Genomic DNA, 25,305 nt, shown 5'->3' with positions numbered 1-25,305 from the left:
CCGCCTTCCGGCTTCAGCACGGCGGACAGCGCCCGGCGAGCGGTGCGGGCAGGCGGGGCGGACACCGCGCAGGCGGCGCGGAGTCAGGGCGGGCACAGAGCCGCGGCCGCGCGTAGGGACACGGCCACGGCTACACGCTCCGGGCCGCGGCCGCCGCACGCCGGATGCCGGGAGAGAACCGGCGGGCACGGCAGGGCGGCCAGCGCAGCGACACCGGCGGCACGCAGCTGCACAAAGACAGACACACAGACAGACAAAGGCACGCACAGTGACAGACAGACTGGCCCGGTTCCTGCCTGGACAGAGTTAAATTTGCCGTAGCCAGAAGGGGGCATGGCCAGGACCCAGAGGTTTTTCTGCCATCACCTCAGGTCACTGCCGGCGCTGGGGTTATGGGGGAAGGGAGTCTCTTCCTTAGAGAGGGTCCAGTAAGCGCGGGGTGAGACCGGTGGGGTAACCCTGATTCTGAGCATTTTGCATGAGAATCACTTATCTCTCTCAAACACTTTTGCTATTAATATCGTTGTTGTTACTGTTCATTTTCTTATCTCATTGCTGTTTCCAGTAAATATCCCAACCAGTGATCTTTACTTTCGATTCCTCCAGTTCTCCTCTCTGGCTTGCCACAAGGAAGGGGAAAAGGGGTGGGGGGAGCGAGTGGCAGCGTGGCTTTAGTGGGAGCAGTAAATTAGGGAATACCAGCCCTAAACCACTACACAGACAGAGAGAGGCAGACATACAGACACACAGACACACACACAGACACACGCAGACACACGCAGACACACACCTTCGCGCACGCCCCCTCTCCGGCCCCGCCGCCCGCGGGCCCCCGCCTGGCGACAGCCAATGGCGCGGCGAGCCTGCCCCCGGCGGGGCGCAGCCGCCAATGGGAGCGGCGGGGGCGGGCCCGGCTGGCCCCGCCTCCCTACTTAAGGCCGCGGGTGGCCGCGGGTCGCTCAGTGGCGGGAGGAGGAGGCGCGGGGGCGAAAGCGCGCGAGCAGCGGCGCGCGGCGACCCGCGCACGTGCCCGCCCCCGCGCGGCGCGAGGGGAAGGCGGAGGCGGGGCCGGGGCCGGGGCAGCGCCCGCCGCGGGAGGGGCGGCGGCACCTGCGGGGCGGCCCCGGCGCGGCCACCGGCGAGCGGGCGGCCGAGGGCGCGGAGCGGCGAGCCCCACATCCCGCGCAGCCCGCCCGGCGTGCCCGCGGCGATGGAGCAGGACAAGTACCTGCCCGAGCTGATGGCCGAGAAGGACAGCCTGGATCCCTGCTTTGTTCACGCGATGCGCCTCCTGGAAGACGGTGAGGTTCCGCTCCGTGCTCCCCCGGCCGGGGCGCTCCTCGGGGTCGGCGCTCGGCGGCCGCGGCCGATTGACACGGAACGAAATCGGGTCTCCGGGCGGGCGGGCTGGCGGCGGAGCGGTCCGCGGCGGGACCCGGCCGCGCGTGGGCTCGGGGCGGCGGCGGTTCGGGGCTCGGGCGTCCGGAGCCGCGCCGAGGGACCCGTCCGACAGCAGCCCCCGGCGGCTGCGGCCGGTGCCCCGCTCCGCGCCGCCCGCGCTCGCCCGCCGTGCGCCGGCTCTGCCGCGGCTGGTGCGCCTCTGCGGGAGGCGCTCCCCTGGTTCCCGGGCTCACTTACACAAAGACAGATGCTGTGTCTCATTGCACTCGTTATATCTTGTTTTCCACGCTGAAGTAATACGGTTTATATGGTAATACTATTATGCCGTTAATGCGGTGCTGTTTCAGTCGACTGCGCGATGTCAGACATTGATTGGATATGGCTTATCAATTTCATGACAGTTTTATCCAGGACATGATGATTTCCCCTTGGCTTTGTGCGGGGATCAGAATACACTGGTCATAACATTTTGTTACTCAGTCTAATTCACCCTGCTTTCCTTGCTTTAGTTGGAGTAGAGGTTTAGTTGGACCTCAGCTAGAGGTTTTTTAGAAAGTTTATCGTTTAGCCTCTTAATAAATGCTCAATGTAGCTGTTGAGTGAAGACCTCGTGGTACTGAGTTTCAACTTTTGCCAGTGTAATCCATTATGTTCCTCTTATACATGTTTTTCTTTTTCGATTTTTAATAGTCTTTAAAAAACAAACCCTGTTAAACTTGGAACCTAATGTTGAAAAGAAGTAGTAAAGAATGATGCATAAATCAAGACAGCCTATCAAACTCTTAAATTAGACTAAAGCAAAGAAATGTATGGTCAGGCCCTTGAGAGTCACATATTCAAATAAACTCACATTCAGAGTTGGCAAATAATTTCCCAAATTCTGTTTATGACTTAAAGAAAATCATAACTAATTCAGATTTACCATGCTAAGCAGTAAGTGTTTTTCCTCTGTCAGCACTTTTCATATTGTCTTTCCTTAATGTATGTTCTATTGATTGTGAATGAAGATACCGAGTCTAGGTTTTGTTGGAGTGCTTCTGTTTTATAGCTTTGAAATTCATACTGATTTCAGTGTGGTGACAGACCCATTTAGTACTCTTTTGTCATAGCTGCCTTGCTGCTAAAGAGTCAGCCATGCTGCTTTTTACAGTTATTTTTCTAATAATCATACCATAAACAAAGTCCTTATTTCTTAGAGGAATATATTTTTTGAACCTTGCAGTTCGATCTTTTCCCAGAGGGGGGAAGTATCCACTGAGAGTGTGTGTGTGTCTGGGAAAGGAGGAAAAGGCAGGAAGGACAAATCTGAAAGTAGGCAAAGAAAAGTTAAAAAACGGAAAATAAAATTGTTTTTTCTAGGCATCAAGTTCATGTGGAAGTTGCATTTTGAGCTACTGTGAGATTGAATAATGAACAGTTTTCTCATTCCTTCTTAGCATAAGTCAGACTATGCATTAATTCACTGGATTTTTTAAAATATGAAGGTGAGTTGTCTGAGAGAATGCTAATGTCAGATTCACACCAAGTACCTGGCGTTATCCTTCAAAACACCATCTGTCAAGCTTTCTAGAGATTTGTTGTAGAGTCTAACATATGATGACTGTTGAAACACTTAACCAAGGTAAGAATGTTACTACTTAAGAAAGTTAAAATTAATACACCGGTATAAATAGAAAGAAAATTTATAGAATGGGAAGAATTTTTTTGGGGGGGTGCCAGAAGAAAATGGGATCCTGGTGGAAGAATCTCTGTAGTAGTGAATAATTTCTGGGTTATATTCATGATGAAACAGTGTTTTGAGACTCTGCATTTCTGTTCCTTTGAATGTAATGTGCAATCAGCTATATCCCTAACGATGCCAGCCAGGTGTTCATTTTATGGTGTCCTAAGCATTTTTGATGCCAGTACATTTTGTATAAAATGCGTAAGTGTAGATTTGCTTTGGAGCTCAGAGCCTCAAGCATTCACTCTGACTTGAAAGTGCTGTGTTATTTCATGTTGGCTTCTAAAACCTGAGGTTGAGAACAGTTGTGTTGCTGTGAGAAACTGCAGAAGGGCACACAAGTGATAAGTGTTCCAGAAAAATGCTTCTGATTTGCCACAGTGGGTTTACTTATAAAGATAAGACTGCCCATTTTCCCCCTCTTTTTTTTTTTTTTGTTTGTTTGTTTGTTTGATTCTGTTGTATATATATTTTTTTGGTTGTGTGTTTTGGTGTACACAACCCAATATTAAAACCAAGAAATTGCTTATGTTTTCAATATGTAGGTCTGTGTCCTTCAGGTTGACCTGTGTCAGATGTGTACTTGAATCAGTAGCTATTTAGCCCTCACCATTAAGAGATGACTAGAAATCACTTACTGTAGTCCTTACCGGGGTCTAGTGAAATCCCCAGAAAAGTGACATTTCCTTTGACAGAGTATTTGCGTACTTACCAACCAACGTAAAGAAGGATAAGGGAAAAGGTACTAGTGCTATTTCAATACAAGGTGTGGAGAGAAAACCCAATTTCTTTAAAAATCACTGAGGGAATCTGTTGTGGATTCTGACAATGAACCTAGTCTCTAAATGGCTAATTGAGTGCCTTAATCAGAAGATACTTGATTTCCCCATGGGTTATAACCCGTTTCTTCTTCATGTAGAAGTAGATCCTGCTTGACTGTTGCACTGTTAGAAATGGAAAAGTCATTGGTAAGTCATCTACTGGAAAGACTTGTGAGTGGCTGGTGATATTTGCCTCAGCTTAAGTTTTTTCAAACTTTTTGCAAAATGCATTGAAGATACTTATTCTGAGAATATAATCCATTCAGTTATGAAAATTAAATACTTTTAAATTGTAATAGGTAGTTGAACTCTAAAGAATGAGCTAATCTCCATCTATTGGAAAGGGCTTTTCCATATCACGGGAACTGTTTTGTGTACTAGGCTGTTATAAGAGCTGGAAGTGTGCCTGTTTCGTGTATAGTTTTAAACGCTTTTGTTGTATACTGGTTACCATTAGCTATTGTCTCAGGTAAGATTGTTCTGCTTTTAGTGAGGAGATCTCCTAATAAATGTATGAACTCAGGTAATGCTTGGTTAGATAAGAAATGTCAAAAGTGAAGAGTATGTTCTCGAGCAGTACCTTTTGTACCCGTCTTGTGCTTATACTGAAGCACACTCTAGAGCTCTGCTCTAGTTCTAGTGCTGCTCCCTACCATGAAAGCTACCAGCTGCTTACATGTGTTACTTTTGCATGTTTGTAAATATTTATTGTTTTGTGTAAGATGTCTATGATTATGAATATAAAAATAAGTATGTCACTTGAGCTGTGAAGGTGTGAATGACAGAGAAAGATACAACCAGCTGGAACTGTGTGGAAGTTCAAAACTGGTTGTATATCAGTAATCCATTTAATAGGCTAATTGTCTATGTACTTTTTGGGGTCAAGCAAATTATCTATGTGTGTGTATATGTGTGTGTGTGTTTACTTTTATATGTGCGGCTTTGGAATATCTTGCGTAGTGTATTCTTAAAGCCAGCTTTGTGTTTTGTAATATAAACATAAAGGAAAAAGACGTATTGGAAAGAGCTGGCCAAAGTAAGAGCATCACTCCCCATGGAAATATCAGCATTACTAGGGTAATGAGGTAGCTAATTTCTCTCTCTATAATGACAGTGCAATTGACCTCGGAATTTCAGCTGGCATTCTGAAGGCAATGAGAATCAGGCCTTTAATTTTAATCTTAAGTCCCTAGATCATTCCATGTGGCATAGCAGAGTTCGTCAAACCTCCAAGTTGTGTAAATTAGATTCATATAGCTCAGCTATCATCCCCATACAGGCTTCTTGTAGGATGGCACATGGTTATTCAAAAGATTAGCCTTTGCACTTAGTGAGCATTAGTAGGGTCTCTCATACAAGCATGCAGTAGTAGTTCTAGCTGGTAGAAAACTGTTGACATAATGCAAGTTTATTCTCTCTTATATTCAGGATTTCAGCTAATACACTGTCATATGTAAGTTTGGAGTTTCTTTGGATTATTGCAGATTGATTTTCTTTTCATATAGGAATGCGACTTTAGTTCAGGAGTGTGTGTTTCTGTTAAAAACCTGGGAAAATAATAAGGTTGTTATCTGAAAATTATTTGTCTGGGAAATATAGAATATGACAATCATATCCTTAGCCCTAGTCCTGAAAGGCTGTTGATCAAGCCTGTGACCTGCTAAAACCAAGCCTCTGATACTTTTTAATTTTTATAAATTTTTTCATTGAAAACTGCTTATGGAAATATGCTTCCAAATTTATGAGTTCACTTGTTTCAACAAACCTTTGGACTAAAAGAAGATTAATGTAAAATGTTAATGTAAATTCATACATTAATATTAATCTGTGAGTGGTCACTATTCTGCTTATTGTCTCTTTTATTCCTGATGTTTATATCAGCTGAGAAGACATCTGTATTCACAAAATAGTTGATATTAATCATTGTTTGCTTTGCTGTCTCAAGAAATGCACTGTAAATTCCCGGTAGATTGACTCAGGAAACATGCTAATATTCAGAGCGTGTATTTTAGGTACCTTGGTTTCATTAGAAACTGGATTTGTATTGATCATTTGGAGCCTTTTCAATAAAAAGTGCAAACTCTAGATGAATACAAGATACTTACAATTTCTATAAAGTAGTGATGTGCTAGGCATTACGGACTTGGTTCAAAGCTGACTCAAGTTAATGGGAATTTTTCTGTTGCCATTAGTGGGCTATCTGGCCGTCCTTGTAATACAAATATGATTTATTGACTGGTATAGCCAATAGGACATGCTTTTGCCTTGCAGAATGTAATGCAGATGAATCCCATGTGAAAACCAGATTTACAGAAAACAAAATATTAAAAAATATTTGAGTATAACAAAGCAAATGTTATGTTATATTGACCCCAGCTTTTTAGTCATAAAAAGCAGACTTTCTTCAGAGGAGAGAAAAAAGAAATTATAGATGTGATTTTAAAAAATTAAAATAATAAAATTCTTTCAGACATCTGAAGCAGCTTAGGACCATTTGATCTGTGATCTTAGAAAACCTCTACTTTGAAACACAGTAAATTGTTTTGCAAAGAGGCAGCAATATAAGCGCAGTAATGGAAGGTTAGATTCTGATACCCTGGTTTAAAAGAAAAGGTGCTTTACTCTTTAAATAGTGCTGTTTGAATTGGTGGAGCTGCTAAAGGTGCAATTCAGTGCAAATAGCACAATGTAGTACCTACTGTTTAAGGGAAGGTCAAAGGCATTTGCTGAGGTTTATCTGGATGCCCAGAGCCTCATCAACAAAGTGCTGGTTTTTGGCCAAGTGAATGTTTTCCTTGAAGGCGAGCAATATTTTTTACTTGTCCTAGGAATTATTTTAGTAAATTTATGTCATATTTAGTCTCCTTGGTGAATGCATTCAGGGTGCAGTTGCTGTAACTGTCCATCTCTCTTCCTCTTTACCTCTAAGTAAGCATTTTAAAATTCAAGAATTTGGCAAACTGGTAGTATTTGCAGTTAGTACCAAGAGAAGGCAGAGTACCCTGAATAGCAGAGTAGAAAATTCCAGTCAACTGTTAACTTCCTAAGCATTGAACACCTGTGTAATGTGTAGAATAGAGTGGCCATTCCCAACCAGGAGGTGGCATGATTGGGCTCCACATGCCAAAATAGAGTTTCATATCCTGGCACCTTCTGGAAAAGCGCTAGTTGGGTCCAGCAGATACATCAATTTCTTCTTCACTGAATGTATACTTCTCTCATTTAGGCAATATGCAGACAGTGCATACCGACAACGAGATTTGCTGGAGCATGCTGGGCTATTTCGTAGTCTATAAAATTTGATATGACAGTGACCTGTACACGAGTCTTCCAATATAGGCTAAACATCTGCCTAACCCACCCAAGCAGTGCCATGAAACACTTCCTCCATGACACAGGGACGCAGGTTTCAAGCTCCAAGTATGATATGTTTTAGAAGGCATAAATGTAGCTGCTGTTTGGTAGTTCCTCTGCAAGGTTTATTAAAATGGGAATATGTTACACCTTTCTGTGCCTTGTAGCTGTACTGTAGGCTACACATGCTGCTCATATAAAATAGTTGTTTTCTGGATTGGCACGTTCACTGCAGTCACCTGGCACTCAGTTCAGGGTTAGAGGGCCTTTTCAAAAATAAGCTGGTTTTAACTGCTTCAATTAAATCTCTTTTCTCCAGCAAACTGCTGAATGTGGAGGAAAATTGAGTTTTGTCACAGCTGACCTTAGAGTATGCAGTTTTCTTTAAAATATTTTGAGAATAAATAATAGAAAGAGTGTTTTCATCAGGATTTGAGGTGTTAAAGCATACACAATAGGAAAAAAAAATCTGTTTTGCAGGTGTATCCTGCTAGGCATTTTGAAGAAGGTGTGCATTCATCTTTTTCTTCACCTTGCATTTTTCAGTCCTTTAATGGGTATCAGTGCACTACATCAGAATAAGCAAGGAAGCAGACAGTTTTTAAAATCAGGTGTGTAAAGTATACAGCTTTACTGATGCTGCAGTTTAATCTTTGGCTGTATAAAAAAATAAGATTGTGCAGTCTGACCAGAAAAATGGAAAACCTTAATACTCATGTAAAGATCTGATGTGCATAGTACATGGAGTTTTGGCTTGTACTACATATCTTCAATGAATACATTCTAAAACTCCCATCTGTAAGATGGAGACTGATGCTAAATTTCATTCTAATCTTTGAGATCTTGATGTGAAAAGAGCTTCATAAGAAATGTGTAGTATTCTTATTAATTTAAGAACAAAATTATTCTTTTAAAAATTTGCTGGCAAAAATAATCCTGGTTATTACAGTCCTCTGTAAATCCTGTCATATTTTAATTAGAGTCCTGCTGAAAATGAGTACAGCTATTTTCCTTATCCTAAAAAGAGCTGGAACTAATAAAACCTAGAAGAACTATTTAAGACTTTCAGCAGATTAAAAACCTCCACCTTCCACCCCCACCAAAAAAAAAAACCCTTCCTGAAATAATGCCTGTTCCTGATTTCACAACCTCTGCTGTTGAAAAGGAATTTTTTAGTTTGAATACTGAAAAAATCATCAAACAAAACTTCTCATAATGCTAATATGGCAATATTGAAGATTATCCGCACTTAATTAAGATGGAACAGAGTTTTGATGATCATATATGGCTGCATATGATATAACCAAAGATATCTCAAAAACTTCAAATGCTCTGTTTGCACTGGGCAGTTCTGTTTATTGTTCTTGGGTTAGCATGATGCAAAGGCTGAAAGATAGGGTGGGTCACTGCTGTTTTAGAATTTCTGTGCACCTGCTGGAGTGCTCATCAGATATTCTAGCGTCTGTCTGGTGTTGTAAGGGTTATACTGAAAGATGTAAAAAAAGTCAAAAGCTTTTGATTCATAAAATACTTTGAATTCTGGCTATCAATGTAATTATTAGAAAAATAATACTATGTGCTAGTCTGTAAGAGATTTATCAAAATCTGCCTTTCTCCTTTTTGCTGTGCTTTGGAGCTGGAAAAAATGTCTATTTGTTTTGTAGTAGAAGCATTTTAGCTTTGCTAACTGGTAAAGGCAGGTGTGTCTTCAGCAAAAGCAAAAGTAGGAATCAAAACCCCTGGCTCATAATCAGTCAACTTCCAAAGAGCAGCACTGCAAATCAAGGAAAAACAGTTTTCCTAAGAGGTTTGAGCACTGGAGGAAGAAAACAAATCCCTTAGTTTAATGTTCTCTGGGATTTAAGTACATGTTTCAAAGCTCCCTTTCAAATGCTTGAAGTTAGAGAACTTGCCATCAAATCAGGGACCGTGTGCTTGTGTTTTAAAATGGCTTTTCAGTATTGAAAAATTGAGTTAAATACATCTCACAGTGTAAATTATTGTCTCCGTGTTTCTGCTAATGTAGGCTTATATTGCTGATTTTTCTAAATATTTCTAAGCAAACTTGTTTGTTGCATTTTATCTTTTTTGAGATTGTGGAAAGAACATTTTGGTGTTATCAGGGGTTGCTCTGAGGTCAGAGTGTGCTGCGTGGGGAAGGATTGAGACATTGTTCTTCCTAAATACTTAGGATTACACTGATTTGCTGCAGCTATGGAGCTGGTTCCCTGAGTTTCCCATTTTAATTTAAACTGGTTTTTCTCCAGTTCTTCTGAAAGGAGCAGCACCAAATTTAAGTGACTTACTGTCTCTTGTTTTGTTGTTTGAAGGGCAAATTAAGGACTGATGAAATAAATTCCAGGAGACTTTTCTCCTTCCTGTCTTCAGATAGCTGTTCAACAAGAAGATGGAGAATTAGTTTTGGTAAATGATGCTTATGATCCTGGTGTCTCCATAGGGCTGTATTGGTGTATTGGTATCTAATAGCTTAAACTTTTGCACAGGTACAGATTTGCAATTAGTTCACTAATACGTGTGTGCAAAGTAGTAGGATTTAGCTCATTGTAAAATTTGAAATAACATCCTCTCATACCTGCAAATCTGGATAAATAAATGAATTATATTGATTTATTACTATGCTCAAAAGCCCTTGGTGGGTAATCCACCACACTCAGTTCTTATATTGCATGGACTCCTTTTTCTGATCCTACACTCCTGTTTAAAAAGATCATTCTGTCTTTGTAAATACAATATTGCAGAATGCCCTGGTTCCATTTGATGTGTTAGGGGTTGTCCAGATGCTGTTGCTCCTGTTACAGCAGTGGTTGGTTTGTGCTTTACTTGCTGCAAATGGTTTAGTGCAAACACCAAGAGATCAGGTTGTGCATAAATCTGCAAAGAAAGGTTTTACTCATCAGTGTCAAAGGGATCCCAGGTCAGCAGTGAATGTGGGAAAACAGGTGTTCATGTTACCTACTTTGTTACATTTATTTTTCTGAAGACTAAGCTGCGAGGTAAGCAGGATATACAGTAGTTTATGTTGAGTTGTGCATGACAAAAAGATGTTCATGCAGTACCAGCTTGTTAGAACACACAAACCATCTGTTCAGCACAAAAAGTCTCTTGCTGCTCCAAAGTGTATGAATAATCTGGAATGATATGTCAGATGCAAGGGGGAAGAGAGGACTAAGTTTTTGCTAGAAATATTTTGATATAATGCCTTTTTAAAGGAATGTTTGTACTGTAAGCTATCCAAGTGCTTCTTGTGGTGGAAGTGGGAGATGTTTTCAGCATAAGGTGGAAATGGAGCAGCTTGGTTTTGACATAAAGCAGGAACTTGATGGGATTCTGCATTCATCCAAACACTTAAGATGGCCTGATTTGGAGACAAATAAAGAATAATTAGAAGCTGCTATGAACTTTGCCTGCAACTTTCTGATTCTTGAAATTTCAATCTGTCCCTTCTCACAGCCTTTATTTAAAGGTTGGGGTATTTTTTCATGGTGAAAAAGGAGTTAGAGAGAAGGAAGAATGGGGAAAAGGGAAGAGAAAATGAGGAAAGATATCAAATTGAGGAAAAAATAATGGGAAGATTGTAGGGGAAGTGGAAAAGGAAGTAGCAATAGAGGCATAGATATAGAGAAGAAGATGAAATAAGTGAAGAACATACCAATTTAACAGGTGAAAAATATTTAGTTACTTCAGTTCTAAGCAACTTGTGAAAGCACAAAATGTTGAACATTAAGTGAGGACTTCTGGAAGCTTTTAGTTAATTTTTATTCAGTTAAAATGGGTAGATAAAAGTAGTATAATAAGTATTTGAAAATGCTGTTAGTTTATTTAAAAAAATAAAATGAAATTCAACTCTTTCTGAAAAGGTTTTGTTAAGAATGACATAGTTTCTATACTATTGTATTTCATGTGTTCAGAGGGACTGTGTAGGTTTCTGCCATTCATATATATATGCGTTAAATTATCCAGTAAATAAACACAACAATCTGTGTTACAGTGATTCTCTGAACAACTGAGATCTTCCATGATAGCAACATTTGCAGTCCTTTTGGAGCTGTGGTTAGCTAGTTAATAGTTTACTTACACTTTTTATTTTAAAAGGTAGGAGGATTGTAAGACTGAACAGATTGAAATTTTAGATATGGAATTCCCTTCTTTCTTCTCGTAATAGTCTTCAAGCTTTGGAATAGAGTGTACTAGTGTTAGGAGCTGTAAACTTGGACTTTCATTTATATCAGCTACAGCTCACTAAGTTCTCAGGCCAAAGATGAGATGATTATGGTGGACACTTTATTCAGCCTTATGGGATTGCACAGCAGATAGTTCAGATGTGCCAGGATTATACTGAGAAAGCGTTCAGTTGTGGAGACTGCAGGAGATGAAAGAGCGGCAGCACTCACAGTGATGTGAGCACCAGTATGCAGCCAACTGTCCTGTGTTTTGTAAACTCACTGCTGTGATATCCATGAACTGAAACAAAATGTTTGGAGATGATAAAAACAACTTGGAAGAAAAAACAGTAAAAAGGATTGCATGAAGTAGTGGAGTTAAAAGGTAGTTTTGACTAACAATTTTAAGGTAAAATTGGTTTGCTATAATGTTGGATTTTGCATCTTGCTGGCTTTCATGGTAAAAGACAACAATTGGAATGACTCAAATTGGGTCATTTAAGTTTAAATTAAGTTTCCCATCCTGATAAAGATATGATTTAAATATATATAAAAACATTCTGTAAGACAGTGGAAAGCTATGTTACAATTTATTTATTGGAAGGCATTTCTGGACAGCTTTAGCACTTGTGGAGCTACTCAGTAAAGGGTAATTCAGATCCATACACTGGTTTAAAATAAAAAAGTGAAGTGCAAATTAGGAAAAGATACAATGCCATACAAGATATTATAAGGTTATTACCCCTGCAGCAGACTCTATTGTAGCTGTCAGAAGCACGAAATGTGTGACCTAAATGAAATTTGAGATGAAATGTTTGTCTTCCAGTTTGCTGCATTGTCTTGTAGATATGTGCTGCTTGCATCTTGTTTGTAAGGCAGGTGTAGTCCAGGGTGAGCACCACAGCCTGATTTCCCCTGCTTGTACAGGGCAGCCCCCTTCTTGGAGTATAGTGCTACTCTCTGCCCTCTGCCATGCTTCAGTTTCTCAGGAAAACCAGCGTTCTTCATGGAGAGAGGCATTGCTGTGCTGTAGGCTTGACCCAGCATACAGCTGGATGAAGGCCAGAGCTGAGGCTCAAGGATGGACTTCACCAGTTTGACTTCAATGAAATACTGAGTACATCTGGCATTTCCAGTCAGATTTTGGTGGTCACTTTTTAAAAAATAAATTTGGTCACTTTCCTTATATAAGTTAATATCTGAGGGGGGGAATTCCTGCATTAGTTTCTGGCAATGTGATTTTCGTTGACATTTTGTTCATGATTTGTACTGTTCTCTAACAGTGGTTCAGAATCAAACTCCAGAACAATTTTAAGGCATAATTCTATTTTTATATTATTTTTTCACATTTTTAAAGTTGGGGATATTTAAAAGTATTTAAAATCCATATTAAGCCATACTTCTATGTATATCAAAAAACCACTGAACTGTGGGCTACTACAGAACATCTTATATACAGCAGATTAATAAACTAATAAAATTGATATGCAGGATTGTATTAGACATAGCATCTTCTCAATAGGTTATTTTATGAAAGGGAGAGAACACTCATCAAGGAAAAAAACCAACCAAACACAAAGTCTTATAGCTTTATGGTTTGGTTTCTCTTGCCCCTTTCCCATCTTCCCAACTAACATAATAAAAATCTTGCCCACAGCATTCCAGAGACATGATTTTTCTTATCACAATGATGAATTTTCCTTCTGTTTGATTTTATTTTTGACATGAGCTACAAGCCTTAGTGGTTTCCTCAATATAAATATTACTTGGATAAATTTTAATGGATGTTTCATAATCCGCAGTCACAGTCATGCCTTTTAGCATATTTTTTTTACAAATTCCAATCTTGGCAACAAAAATTTTTTTTCTACCAAGGGTTTTGCCCAGAGTCCATAAAGTGTTTGGCCTTCATGTTTTACCTTAGCAAGTGAAAATTTATTCTGCCAGCCATCTTTAGACAATAGTTCTTCTCCTTAGCAACACTGGCAATAGGAATTCCTGTTTTATGTGCAACCATGTTTTTTATGGATTTTGTTCAACTCTGTTTTTTGTCAAATTCTGAGGAATTGTGACTGCCAGATCTTTCTATACTGTTTTCTGGTCACTTGTACCTCAGATGAGAGCACCTACTTTGATATTTGTGTCTCTCTTATTGAATCCTATTAACAAATGGTGGCATTTTGTTTTCTTTACACTTAAAATACAAAAGCTGTTGGCTTTTCAACTGCTGCAGGTGGGCAGTTTCAGTACTCTCCAAGATGTCATGTGGCCGTTTTTGTCATGTTTATTCCAGAATGCTTAGAAAATGGAGATTGTTTTACTAAATAATTTCTTTTCTTTTTACTCCGTATTTGGAGTTGCTTGTTGTGTAGTTTAGACAGGAGTAGTCTCCACTGGTTGCTTTAGATGTCTGGGTGGGATGGGATTTTGTTACACTGTTCACTATCCCAAGGCACTTGGCTATCTTTCAATTTGTCTTATGGGACACACAAACTAGTTACCTTTTTCTTACAGTGCACTCTGTTCAATTTATTGTGTTAATCTTTCTCCTGCATTTGAACATCCTGCATTTGTTTCTTAACTCAGCTCTCTGACTCTTTTGAGAAATATTCCAAATCACTGGGGATCTGTGTAGCTGATCTAAATGTTATTATCTTCAGCCCTATAAAAGTAGATCTTCCTGGGATATACTAATGAGTGTAATGTTCCTTGGGTTGTTGTTAGCTGCAGCATTTGAGTTCCATGATCTTTTTATTTAGCTTCCAAACTCTTCCAATGTGAGATTTGGCTTCTTTATAGAGCACTGTCTTCCAGCTACAGTCCCAAGTGGATGGATTTATTCATGTGTCAAATTTAGTCTGTTTCATTGAAACCTAGTATTTAGCCTTCAAACAGGTTTGGGTTTTTTTTCCTGAGCATCTTGCGCTAGATTCAAATTCCAGTTTCTCTCTTCATCCTTAGATATTGCTCATATAGCTCTACACTGTCAATCTTCATTTAAACAGGGTAGAAAAATATAACTGAAATTTAGTAGCTTCATATTTGCTTTCCTTTGCTTGGGTTAAATAAAAACTATTAAAAGCGTCAGAAGCTTCTGGAGATGGTTTTCGGGAGCTGTGACCTCACTGACGTTTTATGACAAGGAACTGACTTCAAAATTGTTTGATGGTCTTCTTGCACCATAGAAAGTGTTTTGTTCTATCAGAGTCTAGTAGTGGTGGAATTAAGTATGACAGTATGTAAGAAGATCATAAATGTCAAATAAAAATAATGAGTTCAGATGTTGCTTAGCTCAGAACAGAAGGCACAGATGAGAAAATCTGAAGCTTTCTGGTAAAACTAATACAGAACAAAATTAACCTTTTCTTAAGCATGCCACAAAAACTGAGGAGGAAAATCAGTGAAAGCCTTGTTATTAAGTGTGTGTTATGTCAAACTTGTTAGGTGTCCCTTCGGGGAATTAAGGAGGAAGGATTTGATTGGACATTTTGGCTGCGTATATGCGGTTTGTGCATGAAGAAAGACTGGGGCAAAAAGTAAGTCTAGATGCCAAAGTAGAGCATAGTAAATGCTCTACTGCTGCTCCAAGGAGCTCTTTTCATAACCAGCAGCTTTGTGAGGGGATTCTGATCAGGCCGAACATACTCTGGGAAAAGAATTACACAGTACTGTATTTTTAAAGAAAAAGGGCAATGCAGAGCAAAATGGTTAATTTCAGTCACACCATTAAGAGTGATTTCCACCTATGCCAAAGCTAATTTTCTGTTTGAATTCAAATGTTTGAACTGTTTTGCATTTTTAACATTGCAGTATTTAACAGAAGTGTTTGTTCTTTTTAAAGTAAGAATAGCAACAGGTAAATTTAAGCTGTACTTTTAAAGTGGCATATCATACTTTGCTAGTGAACTATACAGTTTGCTGGGGAAAATAGATTGAACTGTACTTTAATATTGTGAGGTTTTGCTTTTAGAGTATTATGTTGCTTTCCTGAGCTCAAACATAAATGTTTCATGGATGTGTGAATGAGAGGAAGTAAATTAGGTATTTGGGGCAAGTTTTTGGTTTTTTTTTTTTTTCTACTTGATTGAAAATGATACATTTTTTTCAGTGCACTCCAAAAATACATTCTTGACTCCTAATTCTATTGCACAGGTGGCTTCTGGGATTTCTGCCAACAGGGACAACAGAGACAGAGGACAACATCAAAACCTTTCCCAAATCTTAACAAAATAGTATTTACAGTGTTATCCTATCCCTACGTTGGAAAATTGTTCTATTATGGTTTAAAACTTAAAAAGTTTTGCTGCATAACAATACTGGTTAGTAAAAGCAAGTTCCCTTAACTCTGAATCTGCTGAGAGTATCTGCATTGTATTGCTTCAGCCTTCAGCTTCACTTTGTGCATGATGCTGCTATTGATATCAAAGTGATTTTAGATTTTGAAAGACTAAAATGTTTTTGAGCTGATCACTTTGCCAAGACATGAAGTTTTGGATACTTTTTTAAACACTATCTTTGTTCATTAATTCAATATTGGTGGGTATGATTTCAATAATTAAAATTTTCTGTGTTTGTCCTTGGAGCTTTCAATCCAGATAGCAACTGACTATTCATTTCTTTCCTCTGGAGAAGTGAGTGAATTTCGGTAAAACTGTCTCATAACCTGTGAGACATCTCTATTGCCTGTAGTAGTCTATAGGGTGCTTTTTCATCTGGCTGACAAAAGGCCCTCAGGAATTTAGTCCCTCATTTGAATGCTGAGTAGTATAAAGGCCATAAGCTTGTGACCTCTGAATTCTATAACTTCCCCATCTCTCATGATTTAAATGCTTATAGCCTGAAGTACATGGACTGGGAAGGGATGTTTGGTCCAGAGGCAAGTCTCAGTACTGCCGAGATAATGATCTTACTGTAAGAGGTATTCTGAAAGAAAAATAGTACCATTTTACGGTAACAATTTATTGGAGACCTTTGAAAAAGAGTTTTCAGGTGCCAGCTAATCTCAGCTATCATAACATTATTATTATCCCTTTAAGAAAAATACCTGACAACTGCAGAGGAAAAAGTTGAGTCTTTGATGTCCATTTGTGTTCATTCCTTAAGGGGTATCTTTCAGCTGTTTACTACTGCAGAAGTTTACAAGTAACTAGTCATTAGCAAACCTAGATATTGATGTTCAAAGTTAACTTTTGAGGTTGTTCTCGTGCCTGAATTGAGGTATAACTCATATTGAAGTCTATTATTTCTGTTTGGTACTTTAGAAGTAACTCTTTGGTGTTGGTAAATTGCATGAACATCGGACTGAGGGATGATGCAGCACATGCCTTTTTGAGAAAATCTGGGAAGACGTGCTTGAGGAATAATTACTGCTAGTAAAGAAAAGAAGTTTTCTTTAGAGGCTGAAATACATAATTTGTTTGGTTGTTGGTATTGCTTCGTTTGAATTGGTTGAATATCCCATGCCCTCTGACCATCTTTTCTGGCTGCCATCTATTCCGTGGTTCCTCACTCAGTGGTCCTGTTGGGTGCAAAAGCCATTTGGTGCTTTCTTGGAAGGAAGTGTCTATATGGAAGCCTGTTGCTTAAGCTACATAGTACATGGGAGCAGGGGAGGAAGTCATAGTCACACTACTTACTTTATATGTACATGTTCATAATAAGTCACAGTTTTTTGCACCCTATAGTGTGGATCTTGCATACGGAAGTTTTTAATGTTTACTTTGTTTTTATTGCTCTTGTTCATAGTCTTTTTGCTTTCCCTTTCGTGAATTGTCCTATGTTATGTGATGCCATTGTCTCACTTGGATTACAAGCTATAGGAGGTAGGTGTGAGGTGCTATGTCAGTATATGGTGGTAATACATATTAAAGCTTTTACCATTTGTTATTCGTCAGGAAACTGATCGCTGCAAAACACAGTTGCCCGTAAATGCCATCATCAAGCCTTGGATTCTGTCCTGGAGATGTCTCCTACCCAGGTGTCACTGTTCACATTATCTGCTCATTTAAAGTTCCAGTTCAGTTGATCTCTTCCCTGTGGGGATATCCATGAGTGTGTTTTCCAGTGCCATCTCTAATAGCTTTGGTTTTTTTGGTAACCTTTGATCTTTTCCAGTTTAGTATTGAAGCTATGATTTTCTTCCATCCTTTCTCTCAGATAAGGTATTTAGAAGTTTTTCTTCAATTTCTCTGTAAGTGTACCAACCAATAACCCATGCATCCTGGCCTGGATAGGAAGGCCTTCCTGCCCTCACAACAGGGTCTAGACTGCACTGTTCTTAGTTTTGCAAAATAATTCAGTTTTCTTAATGTACCTCTTACAACAACACTTTCATCTTCTAGACGTTTCTTTGTTTATTTAATAGCAAGCTGCTTCTGCCCCCTTCTAATCCTATTATATTTTTGTGTACCCACTCATGGAGGACTGTCACTTATGGGAGGGACCCCATGCTGGAACAGGGAAAGTGTGTGAGGAGTCCTTCCCCTGAAGAGAAAGAAGTGGCAGAGTCAATGTGTGATGAACGAGCCTTAATGCCTGGCACTTCCGATGGGGCAACAAGGGAGAGAATCAGGAATAAAGTTTTAAAAAAAAGTCCCTGCCTGGCCACCCAGGAGCCACTCTACCAGTCACACTCGCTCACCTGAGCTGGGACCGAGGTGCCTTCGCAGCTGCACCCCCACACTCACACGGTCACATCAGGCTCTGAGCTGGCTGAAAAACAGATTCCCACAGCAGAGTCTCAGATGAACTGGTCTTGGTGCAATGACAAAAAAAAATAGCAGCTCAAGCTGGTGCCCCTGAGGAGGAACCCCAAAGGACCCCCTGGGCTTTTATCCTCCCACAGTCTAAGCTCGAAAGTCTGGAACCCTTGGCTCTGCTGTGTCCTTGAATCTCCAGTCCCCTGGCCAGGCCACAGGTCCCCAGGCCCTTTGTTTTGCAAAGGGCCAGCAATTCCCAGCCTTGTGCTTTGGGTTTGGGCTCCCAGAGCTCAGCCTGGGGCTCCCACTGCAGCTGCTCACTGAGGTACTGGTACTGAATGGATTCCTCAACAAAAATTAAGACTGGGAGGGGTAGGAGGGGGAAGGTGATTGTAAGGTTTGGTTTTATTTCTCATTTTCCTTCCCTGATTTAATTGGTAATAAATTCAGTAATTTCCCCAACTCAAGTCTCTTTTGCTGGTATCAATAAATAGCTAGTGGATCCCTCCCTTCTCTTCTCTCAACCTAGGAGACGTTTGCTGTATTTTCTCTCCCGTGTCCATTTGAGGAGGGCAGTGATAGAGCAGTGGTCAACCCAACACAGCTCATCCATTCAGCCCTGTTATGAATAAGGGATGATGATTGGCTCATGCAAATGAGAAAGGGTTGTTGAGTGTGGTGGGGAGAAGTTTTGTTGGGGTTTTCAGTTCTTTTGATATGTATTTTTGTTGTTACAATATAGTTTTGATGGCCCTTGGAAGAGGCTGCGGGGTGTGGGGGGGCACTTGTTGCTAGGAGAGCTGACAGAGTAACATCTCACCACCCATCAAGGCATGAGGACTCCACCAATGAGGAGGATAGATAAGGACTGCTTATGAATATTAATGAGGCTCAGGGTATAAAAGACTCATTTTGTGAGTTGAGCCTCTGGTGGGTAGAAGGAGTCCCACAAAGCTCCCAGGGCTGTTCCCCCCACCCCCCACTTTGCTTTGTAACTTTTAATGGCGTTCAAATTAAATTTATTTACTCATTCTGAACTGGGTTTGGAGTAGTTTATAACAGTCCAGAAGTCTGGATTCAGCTAGCAGCCTCCTTTGAAATGTATTATTTTGTTGGCACTTGATTTCCTGCATTGTAATTTCTTGAAATCTTCAGTAGATTTGTTGGTTGTGTTACCGTAGTTCTCTTTTTTAATACAGTATCTGGTCTTACCCTGAAATGGAACCTGTAAGTGACTTGCTTTTTTGTTTAAGTAGAAAAAAGTTTTCATCAATGTGTTTATATTGACTAAAGGCTGTCTGGTTACCATAGTCGGTGTAGGGTGTATAGTGCTTTCTCTTATCTTGGGAGCAAGGCTATATACAATATTACATCGATTCATTGTTGTTGTGGAACCAATAATAAGCAGTAAGCAAAACACAAGCAGAACATTAACGTTTTGGAATAATTGGATGTATGGAAGATTCACAGACAAAGAATAAGCAGATTAAAATGCGATACCTACTAATAAAATGCTGCTGTTGCAGTACTGTGAAGTTGTTTTGTTTTAACAAGAGTGTGCAGAGATGTTGCGCAGCCGAGTTTGGGGCTTTGGAAGCATCACAAAGGCAAAGTGAGTGAAATGAGATGACGTAAATTGTAATACTGTTCTGGGACAGCATCTTGGGGATTAAATTCCAAGAGACGTGCACCGCTGTGTGCACTTTAAAGAGGATGTTCCTTGTGGACTACTGCAAGTCTTCAGACCAAATAAAGCATTTCTGCCTCTAACATACGCCATTTAGTACTCTCATACAGGTGGATGGATGCAGAAAAGGAATGGTGTAAGCTCTACCAAGAACCCAAACACTGAATGGCTGCGGCTGTTTTTTCCTGCTCAGATAATAAACCATGCTGCAGGAGTGAGTGCCCCAGTTTGCTGACTACACATTGTGAATGCCTGCTTTGTGGGATCTCTGCTATCCTCCAGTGTGTGATTTTCTGCTTAGAGTGAGATCAGTGTTGTTCAGTTCTGTTCATTTGACACCGCAACTCTGTCTCCACGTTCAGCAATGCTAAATGTCCACCTAATGCAGCAGCTTGAAAAATAATTTTTTATTAAAACTAATGTAGGTTGGAGTTGCATTAATCTCTAGTTATGATGCCAACTGTGTGCCTGTGTCTGTTTGGCATATGACTCTTCCTAATCAGTTTATTTTTTCTCTGACAATATCTTGACTTCTTTACCCTGGAGTTCTTCCTTGCAGGAAGCAGACCAACATTTTTTCTCTGGAGTTTTATTTTAAAAACATATTATGTCTCTTAAGGCATGATGGGCTGCAGGAGGTGTTTAAGCTGCCACTTGCCAAGTCATGTTTTGCTTATCACTTACACATTTAGGTCAGATAATAAAATTGCTGTTTAAAGTTCTTACAGCCAGCAAAGAGAGTCAAATGCAATTATCTCAATGACACTAATAAATATGTCCTCCTTAACCTAAGCTTTTATTAAGATGGTAGATTCTTGGTAGTCTAAAAGGTAATTGCATTTTGAGTAAGTTAAATGTCAGTTTCATGTTTTGAAAAACTGTCCTAGTAAAGCTCTGTTTGATCTTCAGCCTGAAAAAATTCAATTAAATAATCTCTAAGTCTACCAAAATAGTTAAAAATTACAATTCTGAGATTAAATTATAAGGAATTAAGAAAAAAAGATAGAATTTGAAAGTATGAATCTTTAATTTTTTTTTTCTATTGTACTGGCTTCTTTCAAGTTTAGTGGGATACTGAAGCTTCATGGGCTGCCTAAAAATTCTGGGTGTGCATGCAGTTTCATCCTAAAATACGGGTATAATTTTGACAGAACTCTTACACAGGTAAACAAAATTAATTCCTAGCTCTTCTTCTTATGGGCTTTGTCTCTTTTTTGATGCATTGTTCTAAGCTCAGTTTTGTTAAATTGCTCCTTGGGTTTTACCAGCTGGAAAAATTATCTGCAGTTTTAATAGAAAGAATGTATTTTGCTAGCATCTTCCCAGATATCCCATTGAAAGCACGACGTACTGTAACCTGTGTAGAGTACTGGTGCAAGGAGGATTTTATGTTCAGTAGAAATGAACATTGTTCATCTAGACGATACTTGGTTTAAAAAGCTGAAGTATTTTCAGTGCTCTTTAGAAATTTGTTTGCTGCAAAAGCAGATATGCCATGATTTGTAGTAAGTCTGAGATAGCAATTATTTGGTATCTTTCTAATGTTTAGAATTCATTAATTTCTACTGATAATTTTAATTTTTTAAAATTTGATATTATTTCCTTTTCTTCTGTTGAATCTTGGTAGTGTTTTAGCCTTTTCAGTCTTTCAAAATTTTCAAAAATCTTGGTTTTTCAAATATACTTACTAGCAGTATTAGCATTATCTCAGCCAGTTCTCCAAGTCACAGTGATTTCTCCTCATCCTTTTTCTTCCCTAAAGACTTCTGCCACTGTTTCTTTGCCTTCTTCTTCTTGTCTTTCCTCTTGCTTTTTGCTAGCTGCCACAAAGCAGTTGGAATCCTTTTGGCCCTGACTGCAGAGGCCCTGCTGACAGCTGAAGTACAAGGATGTTTGTCCTAACCAGAATCCCAGCTGAACACAGTTCCTGGACCATGCTGCAGCAAGTGGTCTGCCTTATGTGAGGCAAGTACAATTTTAGTCAGGATTGTCTGCTTGAGCTTTGCACTGTATCTTACCTCTATGAAATTAGTATCAATTCTATTATATATATAGAGTATAAATTCTCAACCAGTTTGATAACTAAAAACCGACTTATCTAAGTAGTATTTAACCTAAAACTATTCCAAGATCTTTCATGCTTTAAGGCTATCTTGCTGTATTAATCTTTTTTCTTTTTTTAACAAAGACTGCAAGGATAGAGGAACTTATTAGCTCTGGGTTTCTTGATGTTATCTGTTATTATCTTTAATGTCTCTTTGTACTAGTCAGAAATCTACTTAATAGTGTTCCCTTTAATTCCAGCTTGATCTAAAAGTGTGACTTGGTTTATAGTAAAAAGCAGTGAATAGCATCATTTCGGAAACACATTGCTAGTAAATCCAAATTTACTATGTAAGGACAAAAATATACCTGTGAATTGGTTTTGATAGTTATATTCTTCTAATGTATCATTATTCATGCATTGTAAAACACCAAATTCCAGTACAAAGGAGAAGAAAAACTATAATATTGGTCTAACATAGATGAATTATTAATTTTAAATGATTTTTCTACCCAAATACAACTACTTTATTCTACAAACACATTTGTTTGAAAATTTTAAGAGTAGTGATGACTCATGAAAATTAGTGTTATGCAAATAACCCAAATAGATAAAACAGCTAAAATACTTGTATCCTTTCCACTTGCTTTTCAATACCCGAGAACGTTTGCCTTCTTATTCCTAACTCTGTAGCCAGAACTTCACCAGCTCATGCAGACATTCAATTCTATGCTGCTTGAACACAGTTGGTGTCTGTCCCTGTGTATGCTCCACATGGCAAACTAGTGCTGGTTTTCCTGCACTAAATGTTTCTCAGGCAAGCCAATTATTTTATTTTTTATTTTAATTTTCCCCCAATTTTTTTTCTGGAAATAGTGTGAGAATACAAAGAAACATTAAAAAAATGGAGAAACAATAGTTAGCCAAACAGCTTCCAAAAACCCCACAGCAAATCAGTTCTTGTATAAAGGTAGCACAGCAATGTTATAAACCGGGCTAGTGTCGTTCAGCAGTCAGTGACCAGCAAAAATGTAGAGTTTGCTTCCAGAGAGCAGTGACATCTTGGCATAACCATGCAGATATTGTAGCTCTTTGCTCCTGAACAGTTCCTCCCCAGGAGTCACACATATATATTAGTTTGCTTGGAGGCAAAACTGCCAGCTCATTTCTCTTCAGTGCTGCTTCATCTCATTTTCCCCCAGCTAGCATTTCCAAGAGTGACTGCTAGAGAAGGTCACTATTTCCTAGTCTGCCAGGACCTGCAGAGGCATTTTGCCTCTGCTCCAAGCCACTTTCTTTTATGTCAGTAGGCCAGAGAGATGCCAGTGAAACAAAAAAGCAACAAAAAAAAATGCTGGAATGTTACCTCTAAGTACAACGTGTTCCTTAGCTCATCAAGCACTTGTGAAAATAAGGTCTGAGCATGAGCTTCACGTTTTCTAAGAAGGAATCAATCCCAGTTTTAACCCTGATATTTGAATTGCACTTGTGAAAACTACCATGATATTGTATTGAACAAACAGCTTTGAGAGTGTATTTGATGTGGATGATCTTATTTGCAACACAGTAGTTTGAGACTGGTTATTAGTATATATGCTTTCCTTTTTGTTTTAATTAATTCCCTAATCTTTCCGAAATAATTATCAGTCTTTTATTTTATGGAAGCTTGTGTTAGTGGTAAAACTATATATGTGTGTGTGTATATATATATATATATGCACACACTCTATCTAGTTATACACATATGCACATGTATAATACAGCTTTCTAGTTTTATAGTATTTGTTTCACTTACACGTTGTGTTTCTCTATACTGAGAATCAAAATTATTATTTCATAAAACATCTGACTGAATCGAATATTATTTCTGTCTGTAGAAATATGAAATAAAGCAAAAGTTAATTAGATCTGGATAGTGTTTCTCTAAATAGCCTTATTTAGTAGGTTATAAATTTCACAGGATAGACTTGACCCATCACTACGTATCTGTGAAGTGTTATGTATATTTAGAATGTTATGCACATTTTAAATATCCTGAATCAAACCACTTATGAAAATGGAAAACTGGTAAAGCACACTGTATTTCCAACCAGTAATTTTTAAAGAAGACTGTAGTGTCAGTACTGTCATACTGTCCTTATGGGAGAAGGCAGGAGATATAGTGAGTTACAGTCTAGGAGTTTTCTTGAGAATTTTGGGTAAGATGAAGATTATAATTAAAGACTGAGTAGAGTGTTTGTGTAGTGTGATGGGGAAAAAGTATCCGAATTTCTCTGAGGAAGAGTGTTCTTTTTTAGTCTGTTGGAGTTCTTTGAAAAAAAAGTAGGTAAAGTACATAAAGGTTACCTGTCAGACATAATGTTCTAGGATTTTCACAAAGCCTTTGATAAGATTTTTCATACTAGGCTGCAAAGAAAATTAATAGTGACAGAGGAAGTAGCATAATTTAGGTATGGTTTAAAAACTGATTATGGTGAAAACAACTGGAGAAGTGGTTTGCTTCTGAAATAGCAGTATGGCCAGAGTTAACACTGTTGATTGTGATGAAAAGGAAGCTGCACGAGGGCAGAATTTCCTTATATGTGTATTTTCTGATTAGGTACAGCTGTTCAGATGTGTGTATGAAGCTCCAGATTATAAATGTGATGCAGCAAGATGCACCTAGATTTGGGTAACTAGATTAATGGGTAAGGCTTTTTGGACAGGAGCCTATCCTTTAATGTGGTATTTAGGGCAGGATAAAGTACTACAGGACCAACTGTAACTTTATGTAACTAACTGCTAACAGAAAATAATTACAATATTGTCAGAATATCTTACTTGGCAAGGATGAGAAATGAAAATATGTTAATTTTATGGGAAGCAATTGGTGTGTTTAGTCCTTTTACTTTAAAGAACAAGGAAAAGACAAAGTACAGTTAACTACATCATGACTGACTTGCAATGATTTATGAAAAAGCAACTTTAATTTATTCTAAAGGGGAGTGAGAGTCATAGAGCAGCCCAAGCTGGAATACACCTTGAGAGATTATCTGGTTTCACTTTCTGTGGGAAGGGGGGCCTGTATGAGATTACCTAGCACTGCAACCAATCATGTACTGAAAACATCCAGTGATGGGGATTTACCATGGGAGGTTATTCCAGGGGTTGAAGATAGGCTTTACTGAGGTATTCTGGAAAATTATTGGTTGAATCTTTTTATCCTTTCAAAAAAACCCAAAAAAATAAACAACAACAACAACAACAACAACAAAACCCAACCAAAACCAACCAAAAAACCCCAACAAACAAACACAAAAAACCAAAAAACAAACAAACAAACAAACAAACAAAAAACCCCAAAAAAACCACCCAATCCCCCCAAAAAACCCAAACCAAAACCAAAAACCACCTCCA

The 25,305-nt window shown here is 39.1% G+C and overlaps 1 protein-coding gene across 1 annotated transcript in view; it reads left to right on the top strand.

The window, feature by feature from the left end:
• Nucleotides 1-991: 991 nt before the first annotated feature.
• The window catches only part of KHDRBS2 (KH RNA binding domain containing, signal transduction associated 2), a 319,671-nt gene continuing 295,357 nt past the window's right edge, over nt 992-25,305 (top strand). The window contains exon 1 of the mRNA XM_063389417.1: nt 992-1,301. Coding sequence (XP_063245487.1) covers nt 1,211-1,301 — 91 coding nt within the window. The 5' untranslated portion in view covers nt 992-1,210. The remainder of the gene's footprint in view (nt 1,302-25,305) is intronic.

The sequence above is a fragment of the Prinia subflava genome, chromosome 2, assembly GCF_021018805.1.
Source record: "Prinia subflava isolate CZ2003 ecotype Zambia chromosome 2, Cam_Psub_1.2, whole genome shotgun sequence".
Lineage (NCBI taxonomy): Eukaryota > Metazoa > Chordata > Aves > Passeriformes > Cisticolidae > Prinia > Prinia subflava.
The sequence above is the reverse complement of the archived record's forward strand: the minus strand, read 5'-3'. Positions and strand labels throughout refer to the sequence as shown.